Here is a 14075-nt window from a genome sequence, read left to right on the forward strand (position 1 = left end):
ATCTAACCTAATAAGATTGGGGCCATATGGAGAGAACTGAAGCAAATGTCTTCATGACTTAATTTGGCTATTTGCTTTGCTCACAAAGGGAACTGATCAGGACAAAATGCTGGAAAGCTATTATCTGGAAAATAGTATGCCACAGTTTCCTGCCTGGAAGTAAATAAAAGTATTACTTCGCTCACTTAAAATCAGTAAGTGAAATTCAGTAAGAGCTTCAGATTAAGTAACGTATATAGTGTCAGTATTGAGAGCTTTGCTTTCCTTCAGCAATTGAAAAACTAAAAAATAAACCCTTACTTTAAGAAAAACTTGGAGATCTTGGGCTTCGGTGTGCTTCAGGATATCTTGCTGCAGGTGTCTGAACAGTGAAATACACATATATACTTGATAATCGGGGCCAAGAAAAATGCATATAGCAATGTAGTGGCAAATCTCACTCCAGTCCATGTAATTCCAGAAACACTGAGTTATCCATTGCAGGCAAATCTAGATGAGAATGAAATTATATATAATTAAATTGCTGTAGACATTCAGTCATAATTGATCAGCTTTCTCTCTTTTCTATACTACAGACTTTTTTCCTATAATATTACCTTACTTATGAAAATAAAAGGGATAAAGTACAAAATGAATGAAGAATCACCATTTTTTAAATCACAGCTTCTGAATTGACTTCCAGTGAGTTCTGCTAGACCTAACACCCTGCATCCATGCATCTCACTTATCTAAGTATATTCTGGCAACTCCTGAGGCTGAGACATAAAACCCAAAGTCCAATGAAAGCAAAGGCGATTCTTTCAAGATTTTTTAATAATGTGGCCTGAAGGGTAATGAGTGATCAAAGTGTGTTTAATGTGGATCTTCCTTCAAATTGAAGCAGTTCTTTACCTTATAAATGAAGGCTAGGCCCTTTCCTGAGACACGTTTTCATTTAAGGAAGTGGGTATGGAACACACTTAGCGACTCCTTCTTCCAGTTCTAATCACAATGTGTTAAGATGTGTACAGCATTTAGTTCTAGACCACAAATCTGCTAATCAGTCCTTAAAGTGTTTAAAAATATGCAGCAGCAGAAGTACCAAGATTCTAATTAGATGACAGCAGCCATACTCTGGCATTAAATCTGTTTTCAGGTATTTATTGATGCACACAAGCACTTAAATACATCAGAGTTGTTTTCACAGTTCAGGGTTTGTTTGTTTTTAATCCTGCAGTAGAACTGCAAAATTACACATAAGATACAGTGACACCCACCAGTGGCATTCCAGTAACACATAAAGAAAACAAAAAATAAAAAAAACCAAAATAATCCCCAAACAAAAAATCTTGTCATGTCAGCAGCTTAGAATACTAACTAGTCTACTATGAACTGAGTGCAAACAATTGGAAAAATCATACAGCATAAGTTACAAAAGAATGGTTAAGGAAGGAGCGACTGTGTTTACCCACCCTAGAACTGGAATTTAATTATAAGCACCTCACTCCACTGCTGAGATGAAGTCCCTCATCTGCCAAACTTCTCTGCTCAAAGACCAAATCCCAAGCTGACTATTTTAAGCATTTGTCTGCATTAAGAAGTGTCTTAAGATGCAAATCTTGTGGTTAAAAGGAATTTTGATGGCATAAGATGAAAAATACTTTTCTTGCCTTGGAAGGGCAATAAGCTTTCTTACTATGATGAGGGGTCTTTTGCATTAGCAGTCTAAGTCATTACTGCATGAAGCTGTTTATGCTTTATCATGACTGTAGTCCTTACAAGCAATGATCCATACATAGTATTTCATGTTATCAAGCAACTGCAGTAAATAAAATCAAAGCTAACATTATGGATAAATATTCTTTTTTAGTAACATCTCTCTAATATAGAAGAATAGTGCATTACTTGATTGTAATAGTTATGGTAGCCTATGTAAAACTAATTCTGCTCTAATATCACCCAAACTGCTTCCTTTTATACACCTATCCCAAATTAATCATTTCCCTCCTATGGAAAATTTAGAAAAACATTCAAGGGAATAAGATATTCTATTTAATGTTAATGATAAATCGGAGGTTTTAGTATATATTATTTTTATTGAGTTTTCTGCATGAACACATAGTGGAAGGTCATCAGCTGCATTACACTGTCAATACTCTACCGAAATCAGATACTTTCTATTTTCAGATGCTCTAAGTCACTATGCACTCAATACTACCCCTCGCCCCCAGTTTCCTAACAACCACACAAGTGTTGTATAGAAAAAAACCACAGTAGTTCCTGAATATCCCTGATTTTGTGGATTTAAGTCAAAAAGTTGATGATACTTTGATACGTTTTCATCAATTACCTGGGATGGAGTGAAACCAGACATGTGGAAGGCTGAAAAGACAAGTGGCAACTCAGCTTTCAGCAGCATTTCAATGTGGTGAGCACTGCAAAAATAGACTGGATGGATGCCAGACTCCACTGTGGTAATAGGCAGGTGCATCTGATTAACAATAACATCATCAACAACAACAACAACAACACTGAGGAAAATAATTACAGCCTACAAAAACGTGTTATTTTAAAATACTTTGCTGAGAACAATATATAAAAAGGTACACATTTACCAGTAAAATAAGTAATCTCAGTTATTTTAGAGACAGGAATAGAATAAACAAAAAAGCTGATGGAAAAGCATCAGGAAAAACATGTACCTAACTAAAGAAAATTAAAAGTTAGAAACTATTAAATATCTCCTGACTATTCCTTCGCATTAGCAATCTAGTTCTCTATTGCATGTAGGCTTTAATAGTCAAAGTAAGGATGGAGAAACAATTATTATTTTAAACAAAAGAACAGAAGAAAAAAAAATACTAATTTCTGTTGGATTCCCCCCCCCCCTTTAACTGGTGGACAGAGTGGAACTTCTATGGTATTTTAAGTTGTTTGCTGCATGCAAGTTTCTTTGCAGCATACGTGGCTGGAATGAGTGAAACTATTTTGTGCAGCAAAAGAAACAGAGGATTCATCAGCATAGAAAGCTCTGCATATCAGTGCTTGGGTTCTAGGTAATGAGTCCTCGGTTTTTGTGCTAAAAGCTCAAAGTACATCCTTTGCCATTTTCCTCCTTCCTGAGGTAGGCAGCACCATAATCTAATGGCTGAATAAGTCCTCGTACATGTTTTGACATGAATTTAATTTTAGTTTATGTTGTGGAAGTTATATAAATAGTACAATTGAGTTTTCTCTTTGTGTTTTTAAGATAGATTATAAAAGAGAAATCATTTGTGTATTGAGAATGTACATTAGCACTGCAGCAACCTGCCTGCAATGCTGACTAGTTCTTGTATGGAAGATAACATGGAAGTTCTCAGCACTGACTGTGTTCAGCACAACTATGTTCACACAGTGGAGCAATATTTCATTGTGCTGGAGCAACCTCAGGGCCAGGTTCACTGCTATGGGTGGACCAACACGGTCATTTCTGGTGAAAAGAGAGACCAGTTCATATTAATACAGAGGCTTGCATGTAGAAGAGGTATGGGATCTAATCCGTGCTTCTTACGCCTCAGAGTTCTCTAGTAAAGACTACAGTTGTTTACATTCAAAACATTCAAGACAATGTGACAATGTACAATGTCAATCTGAGAGGGTTTTATTTTAAATAGATGAAATCATATCTAATAGAGGTGAAAATTAATCACAGAATATTAGGAGTTGGAAAGGACCTCGAAAGATCATCCAGTCCAACCCCCCTGCCAGAGCAGGATCACCTAGACTAGGTCACACAGTAAATTATGTTTCTTATACTACAAACATGATCCAAAATACTAATCATTTAAAACTGCCAAGCATTCAGTATTTACATATTTAGTAAATTTTAAAACTGATACTTTTACTAAAAAAAAAAAAAAATCAAAAGGATGGACTTGTACACTGTAATAATGAAAAAAAAACCCACAGCCTTCACACAGAATTTAATGCCACTAATGAAGTTTGTTTTACTGCCAGCTTTAAAATTTAATAACATTGCCTTTACTATCAGTCCACCTGTTATTTCCTTATTTTTAAACAACTATTTGAGCAGATGTCAAATCTATATTTTTCGAGGTCAAGCGTTGAGTTAGAGGGCTTTAATGTAAACTTAATGCAGTAAAAAAGCCCACCCAAAAGTGAAGGAAGTGAAAAAGACTCCTATAGAAGTCTTCAAAGTTGCCTTTCAGAAAGTAATAACTTTTAAATTCTTACAGATATATGCAGCCTTGGTATCCAGAGAAATGCTGAAACAAGAAGACGTGAAAATCGCTGAAGAAACATCAGTGTCTTCTCCCTGTCCCCTGACATTATGAGGAAGACAGAAGACGCAAACCAGTCGTAGCCAGCATAGCGCTCTTGCAAGCAGCCTGTGGGAGTAGGTTAAGGAACTCGGGCACAGATCTCCCCACTCCTGCCCTCCTCCCCAGGTCCATGCATGCAGAGGCAAGTTAGATATGTTGGATGTTAGACATGGGACAAGGTGAATGGAGTTGCACAGAAGGCAGCTTCTTGGGGCACAGCTGCCTCTGGAACTGAGTTAAAAGAAATCATGTAAACTATTTTCCCTATACAGTAATTTTTTCCTAGTCCATGTGTATATTCTGACTAATATACCTGAAGTGTATTTTAATAGTGATATATAAGGCTAATACCTGAGACTATAGAAAAGATTGTTGGAAAGGGTTACCTATTTTATAAAAAAAAAAAAGTTACATAGTAGATTTAAAAGGGTCAGCAAATATTCCCATTGACCAAGTTCCAGCCACACACCATTACATGGGCAACACCATTAACACTGTTGGTATTGTGGGTGTACTACAAATACTCATTAATGCTCAAAGGTGCATTGCTGCAGACACTCTGTCACATACAGAAAGATGTGATCCTACTCCAAAACAGTTAATGACGAAAAGGAGTGAGACTTACAATTTTAACAAAGTATGAGAACAAAAGGGTGAAGATTTTCTTGAGGGCATTGGGTGTACATTTTAACTTAAGAAAAGTTCAAAGTAAAAGTGCTGGTTGTTTTTGTTGTTTTTTTTTCTGTTTGTTTGTTTGTTTTCTTTCAGTACATATTACACATCTACACCACCATCAAAAGCCCAAACTGAGAGTTCCAATTCCACTACCATTTTTAGGCAATATATTTTATGTCATAAAGAAAGGATACAAAGTGGGGATACCAGAATACTTTGCTGTTGTTTCAGAAATTTCTCAATATTTGCTAACACGAAGCACAATCCATTTTCAGCATCTTCTTTTAGCAGGTTTAGATATTTTCCATATCTAGCACAAGAAGTTAAAAAACAACTGTTTAAAGGTTAAATATTTTTTTAAATTCCTAAAAAGCAGGAACTCGTATTTAATAGGCCTGTGAAAGTTAAGCTGTCATAGCGTTGTTCATCACAAACACTATGTTGCAGATATACACATAAATGGTTTAATAAAACCTATTAAGCTTTATCTAAGAAGGATACACACCAAACATTTGCTACTTAGCGTTACAATTCCTCACTTAAATTCGTTTTAGTTCAGAGACTGTGCTGGGGAAAAATTCTTAACACACATGACTCATTTTCTTCACGCAGATTATTTAGAATTCTATCCAAGTATGTTGTATGTGTAATTATTAGCATCAGAATTCAAATATTAATGCTAAAGATAACAATCTCTGGAAGTGCAGACACATTAGCTTTTCCTTCATCAATGCTCTGTAAATTACCAGTCAAATAAAATGTGTAAATGGCACATAACTAAGCTTAGCTAAACAGCCATTTAGAGAAGTAATGTGAGGGAAAAAAGACACATAACTCAGGATAATGTAATTTTACAGTAAATATTACTAACAAGTTACAATTAGCCTTTAAAACAATAAAGGATAATAACCTATATAATCTGTAAAGATAATTTAATTACATACCAATACCTTATTCATTTGCACAGTTAGAATTCATTTTCTTAAAGGTGATCTTTAGATTTAAATGGTATCAAGCACTAAGTTGATGGATTAAATATCATTAAAGTTATTCCATGAAAATCAAACAAATTCTAGAAATACACTAGGGAAATATTTTAATACCGTGTACCTGACTGTCATTTCAACACCAAGCTGCTGCACAGATGAAAGGCTTTCATTCTTCACATCTGCATCCGTGGCTGAAACAAAGGAAAAATATAATAAAGCATAATGTTTTATATTATATTAACTGAATACTAATGTAAAGCTTCCTTCATGCATGAATACCAGTTTTGCAGAACTGTTTCTTACTTGAAATGACTAATGGCTAATTCAATTCAGGCCCAGCAAAGCCATATTTAATGGCAGAGGAGAAGCAATCAGCATAACAACCTCTAAGCCACAAGGAAGCCCTGTCTCCATTTTGAGGTGGCTCCTCCTGCAGATGGCAATGCAGGAGATGGTCTCCCAGTCCAGCCAGGGTGTAATTAGGAATAGCTGTATCACAGCCCACAGTCTGAAGTAAACTTCAAGTAAGATTTGTGTTACTGTTTATAATTAAACACTGTAACTGCATAGTGGTTTATCAGATATTTTTCCTTCTCTTATCTTGAAAATGATAACAACCCAAACTAATTTGATTTTTCCATATTTCAAATTTTATAATAGACTGAAATCCTGAGGGATTCCACAGCAGATGGATGACTGTGTTATTCTAATTACAGCTACCTACGGGTTTAGAATGCTGTCATTTTTTAAGATAATCAATTTCTCATTTCAAGAAACATGATAAACACTGAATATCTATGCATTGTACTGAATCCACTTTCATGAAAATTGTGGCTTCTCCTCATGAAAATTAATCAACTATTAGAAACTGCTTTTCAGTTCCTCAGACTCAAATTTATTCAAGAGAATGGTGGACACATGCAATCACCAAGTGCATGTTTGGCTTACTTAGATGCACAGCTAGAAAGATGCACCTGGAATAGTTTACCTTCTAACAACTCATTAGCTTTACCTAATTCAGAAAAATGTCTCCACTGTAACAGCGGTTTTAGGATTTAGCTTTGATCGCTGTTACACATAAGAATATGGAAAAGATACTGTGAAATAACATGGCATTCAATAATTAACTGTTCCCCTTGGAGAAATTCCAACCCTTCATACAGATTAGCAGAAAATCCTGGGAAATGTATACAAATCTGATCAATCACTATTCAATCAGTTTGAAACCTAATTTTAAGTAAGTAAGATCTGATAAAGATTTGAGTGTGCTTTTTTTGTCCCTTCTCTACAAACATAGGAAGCAAAATACAGGCTTAGGTTCTCAAGGAGCATTCCCTATCTTCATAGGAATGTCACACTGGTTTATGATGTAAATAAGAACCTTTAATGAGTGTAAATTTAGCTGAAAGCCTGATTCTTACAGTTAAGCCCTTTTACTGTTCCAGAGTGGAGTAAGCTCATAGATTCAATTTTAGAGCTAGATTTTTGTTTCATGTCAATCAGCATGAATTTATTGGTCTAAACAAGTTTCCCTGGACAACCTATCTAAAAAAGGTGCTATGAAATTTTAGTAACTATTTTCCTATAAAACTTAAAATAAACCCTTGAGAAAAATACACTGTCTAAGCAACACCCTTTCCTGGACTGGAGAACTCTTCACAAAAAGCGTGTGTGATAATAGTGTTGCTGACAAGGAAAGAAAGCATTAAGACAACGCCGACCCTTTGCCTACATTGCACACCAGTTTCTTAACACCAGACTACTGACTGTCCTTGAGAAGGCTTCTCTCTTTCTGAAATCCAAGTTTTGTCTTCATTAAAGCACATGGAATAACAAAAGCATTTGCAAATGAAAATTGTTCGTCAGCCAATTCTTTAAGTTTTGGAACTTTTATTTCAGAAATGAACAGGCAAAATTTATGTCCAATAGTGTCTGTATAAGACTGAATGAAAAAAATATTCAGAAAATGCAAAAAAAGGAATGTCACAGCCTGAGCTGGTTTATTATGGAAATTAAAAAAATCTATCAAGCTCAAGAAAATCAAGAATTGAAGCTTTCACTATGTTATCTTTGTTTCTGTACCTATTTGGGATTTTCTGTTCTAAAAAATAGATTTAATGTATGCAATTGCCAGAGGATATGGATATACCTGGTGTTTCTTCAAAGTTGGCATTACATTTTAGACAAATAACATAGTATTGTTGCTACCTCCACCTTATCAATGACGTATGGTGAAATCACACATCAATGAAGCAGAATATCCAGGTTCAACCTTCCTGAAAGTGTTTTAAATTATAGCTTTGAACATAAGGTTGACATGACTGGATTGAAACTAAGGTGCTCGACATCTAAGTGAACAGAGAATGGACTACAGCTTCCCTTCATTAGAGTCCTCCCACACTGGATGGAAGCACTCAGCCATTATCCTTAACAAACAGCAGGACGCTGCCTTTGCTGGGCAAGGAATCCACTTGAAAGTTGCACCATGAGATGTCTGCTCCTCCTCTAGTTAGTTTCTGCCTTATTCAAAGCAAGCTGGCTTTCCTGTTTTTCTAACAGTTAGGTCTGTGGGCTATACTGTTCTCCAAAGAAATGTGAGATAGATGTTCCCTCAAATAGACAAAGAAATTACACCTGGGCTGTCCATATCATTGGAGAATACGTGATACTTCGAACTATGACCTAAACAGAGATGTACAGAGAGGAGCAAGAGGGGCAGTCTAGGCGTCAAATAAATTATTTATCTCATGAATACATTATGTGGGCTTTTAAAGGAATCATCTAAATCATAAATTGAATTGGAAAGCGTCAGAAATATGTAAAGAGCAAGTCTTATGAGTCCATGAAAATATTTTTGCTGCCCGTTACGCCTCCTGAGAAGTTGAAAAATAAATGACAAACTAACGCAGGACAACACAAAGCCCTTTAGGGATATTTTAAGGTAAAATAAAATAGTGACAGAAAGAACTGTCACTTCAGCAAGTCTCTTCATTAAGCAGAGAGAGACATTCTCAAATAAAATTAAGAATATTCCGCTAGCAAGCTTTCAGAAGGTAAAGGCCACTACATAAAAGAAAGAGGGTTTTATGCTTTGAAACTTCAAAGGCAAAGCTGAAGTCTCCAAGGACACCGTATTTGCATCCTATGGATGCAACAATAAAACAGCAGTATAAATAACAGACTCTCCCGAAAGCAGGCTTGGTTCTCCAGAGTTAGTGGCAGAGTAAGTAGTCTAAATGAATGAACTACAACCTAAAAGAACAGTCCTGGACAGATAGTAAAGAATGAAAATGCATTTTCTGGCAGATATTAACAATGCTTCTAAATATTCTAATATTGCAAGTGCTTTAAAATATTAAAATGTATTACTTTATACTCAGAATAAATTAACTTTATCGTTCATCCTTTATTCTTGGCTCTCAGCACGACATCTGTACAAAACTAACACTCATTGCTCTGCCAACAATAGCAGTTTTTTAATACACATCCTTTAATGAAATATCAATTGCATACCATTGGGTTTATTATATATTATGGGGCTTTTGAAAGGTAAGCTGATGCTTACACCATCTTAAATGTTTATGCCACCAGTTTTGTAAATCATTCTTTAATAGCTGTCAACAAATACTTTGACTCATACCCTCACCTGTTCTGCATTTCCATCTTTCCATTACTCAGCCACAAAGATGATTGAGGGAGTGGAGCATCTCCCTTATGAGAAGCAGCTGAGGGAGCTGGGTCTCTTTAGCTTGGAGAAGAGGAGACTGAGGGGTGACCTCATTAAAGTTTATAAATTTGTAAAGGGCGAGTGACAGGAGGAAGGAGCCAGGCTCTTCTCTCTGATGTCAAATGATAGGACAAGTGGAAATGGGAGCAAGCTGGAGCATAGGAGGTTCAACCTGAACATAAGGAAAAACTTTTTTTACTGTGTTACAGAACACTGAACAGGCTGCCCAGAGAGGTTGTGGAGTCTCCTTCTCTGGAGACATTCAAAACCCGCCTGGACACGTTCCTTTGTGACCTAGTCTAGGTGATCCTGCTCTGGCAGGGGTGTTGGACTAAATGATCTTTCAAGGTCCCTTCCAACTCCTAATATTCTGTGATTCATACAGAAATGTGAAAGCCCATGACTAATAGTTATCTGTACTCTTTACTCAAGCAGATCATCTTTTGCTCTGAAGTGAGGTATTTCCCACCAGTTAAGCAATGAATATCTGAATTGTTAAAGAACATGTTAAACAACCCCCACAATGCTACAGATACATTTAAAAGGAAAGTAATTCAAATGTGAAGAGGCTACATGGCAATAAATTATTAAGAAACTGACCTTTATAGTTTCCTGTGCTGAAATAACAATCCGATCGGTTTTCAGAAAGATGTGACACGAACTTTTCAATTAACTCTGCCAAAACTGCAAAAAGTAAAAACCCCTTAAAACATTAAAGCCAGTGAACAAAATGTGGAACTACATTACCTAACAAATGACATTATGTGAGAAACTAAAGCTATATGAATTGCTGCATGTTTATTCATGTTTTTATGCGGGAGCATTTCAAGGCATGCATTGCACTTTTGGATTCCTAACAACATTCCTAACTTAAAATTAAAATTTAATAGCTTTACTGAGAATATATTCAGTGTAAACAGAAAGAGAATCCCATAATATCTTTGTATCCTCCAAGGATTACTTCAGAATTTGTTACACGGTTACAATATGAAATGAAAATTAACTATAATTGAATTACAATATCTTACCATATTTCTGTATATGTAGACAGGAAAAAAAAGAAAATATGGAAAAAGCCCCAACAACCCACACACAGCAAAAACCCACATCATCCCAAAGTGATTCTAACAAAAGTTTTAAGGCCTGTTTCAAAAAAAACACAACATAAAACCACCTATGCCATCAGAAGATAGAAATTATTCACTTAAAATTAAGCAATAGGAGCATTTGCTTTCGGAAATTCTGTGTTTTATGCTGACCATAATGTTCTTACTCAGTTCTTGTCATGGAACTTTCGAGTCTGCAGATATTGCATAGATAAATAAGTCAGATGCTGACACCTGGTCACTATGTAGGAAATCATACCTCCCACCTTACCAGGATGTTAGCCAGAAAGTTAGTGAGAACTCTCAGTGACAAATCATTACCAGAAACTGTTCCTGATTCCTCAGTTCTGAAAGTCTGGGTCTACTGCAACTAAGCACACTGCTACCTTACAGATTCAAGCAAAGGATACAAGGAAGCCTTTACACATGCTGCATGGAGGAAGCCCATATCGAGATGAACCATGTTAAGAATTTACGATAGCAACAATGAACATTTTTATAAGTATATACTATCCAAAATCAGCTGCTGTTGTCATGATAAAATAGGATCTAAAGAACAGTAACATAACCTTTTCACAATAATGCAAATCAAGGAAGTGTATTTAGAGAGTAGTGAGTGCTTCTACCCATGGGGTTTCTGCTTTTAATTCTGCATGTTACCACTTCCTTGGCAGCACCTCAGTTTAACAGCACTGAAGCTTCAGTCCCAGGTCACCCATTCCTGCACATCACGCACCCACAGGTGGCTTTGCTGGTTTTAGACTGAATAATTCCACTCAGCCCTTTTAGTGTCTAACTGTACAAACAGCTGTAGCAGCACACGTAAGGCATAACAACCTGTGCTAAAGGTGGCAATGGAGAAAGCTAGGAAGTTCTTAACTAGCCTTTGCTGACAGGAAAACTGGCACCAAAGGAGATCATAAAGACAAATAACTCTTTTCCCAACCATTTTAAGCTAACACACCAACCTTAAATCATTATTTCTTTTCTTGATTAGTTGTCTAAAACATTTACAGAAATCTATTTATACTGAGTTAGTCTAGAAGAAGTTTTAAAGAGGTTGAGTTTTGGTGGGAAGGGAAAAAGGGAAGAGAAGTTTCACTACAACAGCTAAACACAGATTTACAGTTAGGGTAGCCATCTCCAACAGTAACAAAATTAATTTTGTATTGCAAAGAACTACTAAATCAAAACAAAAACATTACATGTGTAATTTATATTCTTATGCATTTTTATGGAGAGGAGAAACTGCTAATTAAACATAATATAGCTATTTTTAATCATGGTTAATAAACCACATGAAGCTAGCAAAAAGCCATTTATTTTAGAGAAGGGAAGCAGTTTATTCATTTTGTGAGAATAAAGAGAATAAACAATCTCACTAATCTTCACTAATACACTTAGTGGAATTTTGTCCACAAACAATATAACAAATATTTGTGTGAAATGAGAAAATGTGTCTATAACTGGAACTTTAGATAGCAAAAAGCAGAAATTAAACTTCAAACTTGTAGCTAGCTAGATGTTTACTGTATGACTATTAGTATTGTGATTACTGAAATATGCCATACTATAACAGCAAACAGGAACTATGCAAAAAAGACTAAAATACCACTTAATTCAGAAAGTTCCAAGCCAAGTCAGAATGCTGTACATTTTTTCTCTCTATGTTGGAAGGAAGCCACACGCTTGACCTAGCAGTCGAGTATTTCAGTTCAGTGCTTGAGGTAATGGGAGAAGTGACAGCTCAACGGCTAAGCAATTTTTTGAAACTCAAGCACTAAATTTACTTCCACCATTTGAAAGTATTTATCTAAGTGCCTATCAGGATCATTGAAAAGCTTTTAATCAAGTTTGAGAGAGGAAGACACACTTAAGAGTTTAGCAAAACAAATTTGGTTAATAACCAAATGGAGGGATCTCACAGGACATTGTTTCTTTGAAAAGAAATGTGATATGTGAAACGTAAAGTAGCTATTTTAATTTTTAATACTACATTATTTAGCCGCCATTTGGACACTCCTCAAAAATCTTTATAAAGGTGGAAACTTGACTCAGTGATTTTTCATTTAACTGGAAGAGCAAACAAAAGTTTTAGGGAAGTTCATTGTACAGTCAGTACTTTTGTAAAAGCCCACATTCTTATGCAGAGGTTATGTTCAGAGATAGTGTTGTGGCCTACCAACTCAGTGAAAATGTTGATTTTCTTAAATTATGGCAGCTTGGCTGTATTAACATAGAAGTTTTTAAGAGACTGGCAATTACCTCATGCAAATTAAATTCACACGTCCAAAATAAAGAGAATTTTAATTTAGGAGCGTGTAATCTTATACAAAACAAATGAAAGGGGTTTTAAATTCCCTAAACGATTGCAGTATGCTCAGAAAACAGCTGAATTCCTGCAGGATGGGTTTTCTTCCTTGAAGAACTAACGTACAAAAGGATGGTAATCGAAATGGCTTCTAAACTGCATAAGAACACTTATTTAAAAAATTCATGTGAGTAAAACTGTTTTAATATGTAACTGCCATGAGAAGTTATTTAATTCCTACTCTGGAAGATTTAAGCCAAAGGTCAAAAACTGCAGAAAGCACCAGATTTTTACAGACATTTTAATATAACTAGTGTTGCTGGATCATATTCTATACCAACTCACAGATACTTGAGAGAGTTTTAGAAGAAGAACTTTCTTCAGAGAATTAACAGCAGTCCTGCTTGACTTGTGTTAGAGGTTAAAAATTCAAGAGTAAAAAACATGGACAGCTGACTTCTTTGTAGCAATACTGTCAGAAATTTTCAACTCCATCAACCATATTCTGGGTTTATAAATCTATGAAAAACACTGTTGGAATTTCTCTTCTTAGTGGCAACAATAAGGAGGACTTTTTTGAATTTCTAAGATAATAAGAGAGACTTTCAATTATTGTACATGGAAATGGCAAAGGAACAACCTGCATCTTCTTTGAAAAGAAGAAAACAAGATAATAAAAATTCTGACCGTGCTTCCATTAGAGATGAAGGTTGCATATCTTATACCAATATACAAGTATCTTCTTTATTAATGAAAAAAAAACAGCCTTGCAAATCCTAATCAAATGTTGTACTCTTCACACACATGCACTTACACTGCTTACAGGCTATTCCTTTGGAAGTTACTCCAAACTGGTTTGGGGGACACAAAGAAGTTTTGATCTGCAGTTATTCTTCCTGCATAACATGAAAGACCCACTGTTCCACTCTGTTTCTGAAACAAGCCGCCTTGAAAAATCAAGTA

General features: G+C 35.6%; 1 protein-coding gene across 1 annotated transcript in view; it reads right to left on the bottom strand.

Annotated features, from left to right (window-relative positions):
• The window catches only part of LOC104535487 (protein broad-minded-like), a gene marked incomplete at both ends in the record, with an annotated part of 33974 nt that overhangs the window by 3032 nt on the left and 16867 nt on the right, over nt 1–14075 (bottom strand). Inside the window, 6 exons of the mRNA XM_010188470.1 lie at nt 301–489; nt 2330–2470; nt 4216–4370; nt 5174–5289; nt 6090–6159; nt 10296–10379. Of these exons, the coding sequence (XP_010186772.1) occupies nt 301–489; nt 2330–2470; nt 4216–4370; nt 5174–5289; nt 6090–6159; nt 10296–10379 (755 nt within the window). The remainder of the gene's footprint in view (nt 1–300; nt 490–2329; nt 2471–4215; nt 4371–5173; nt 5290–6089; nt 6160–10295; nt 10380–14075) is intronic.

This window comes from Mesitornis unicolor, unplaced genomic scaffold (genome assembly GCF_000695765.1).
Source record: "Mesitornis unicolor isolate BGI_N332 unplaced genomic scaffold, ASM69576v1 scaffold37587, whole genome shotgun sequence".
NCBI lineage: Eukaryota > Metazoa > Chordata > Aves > Mesitornithiformes > Mesitornithidae > Mesitornis > Mesitornis unicolor.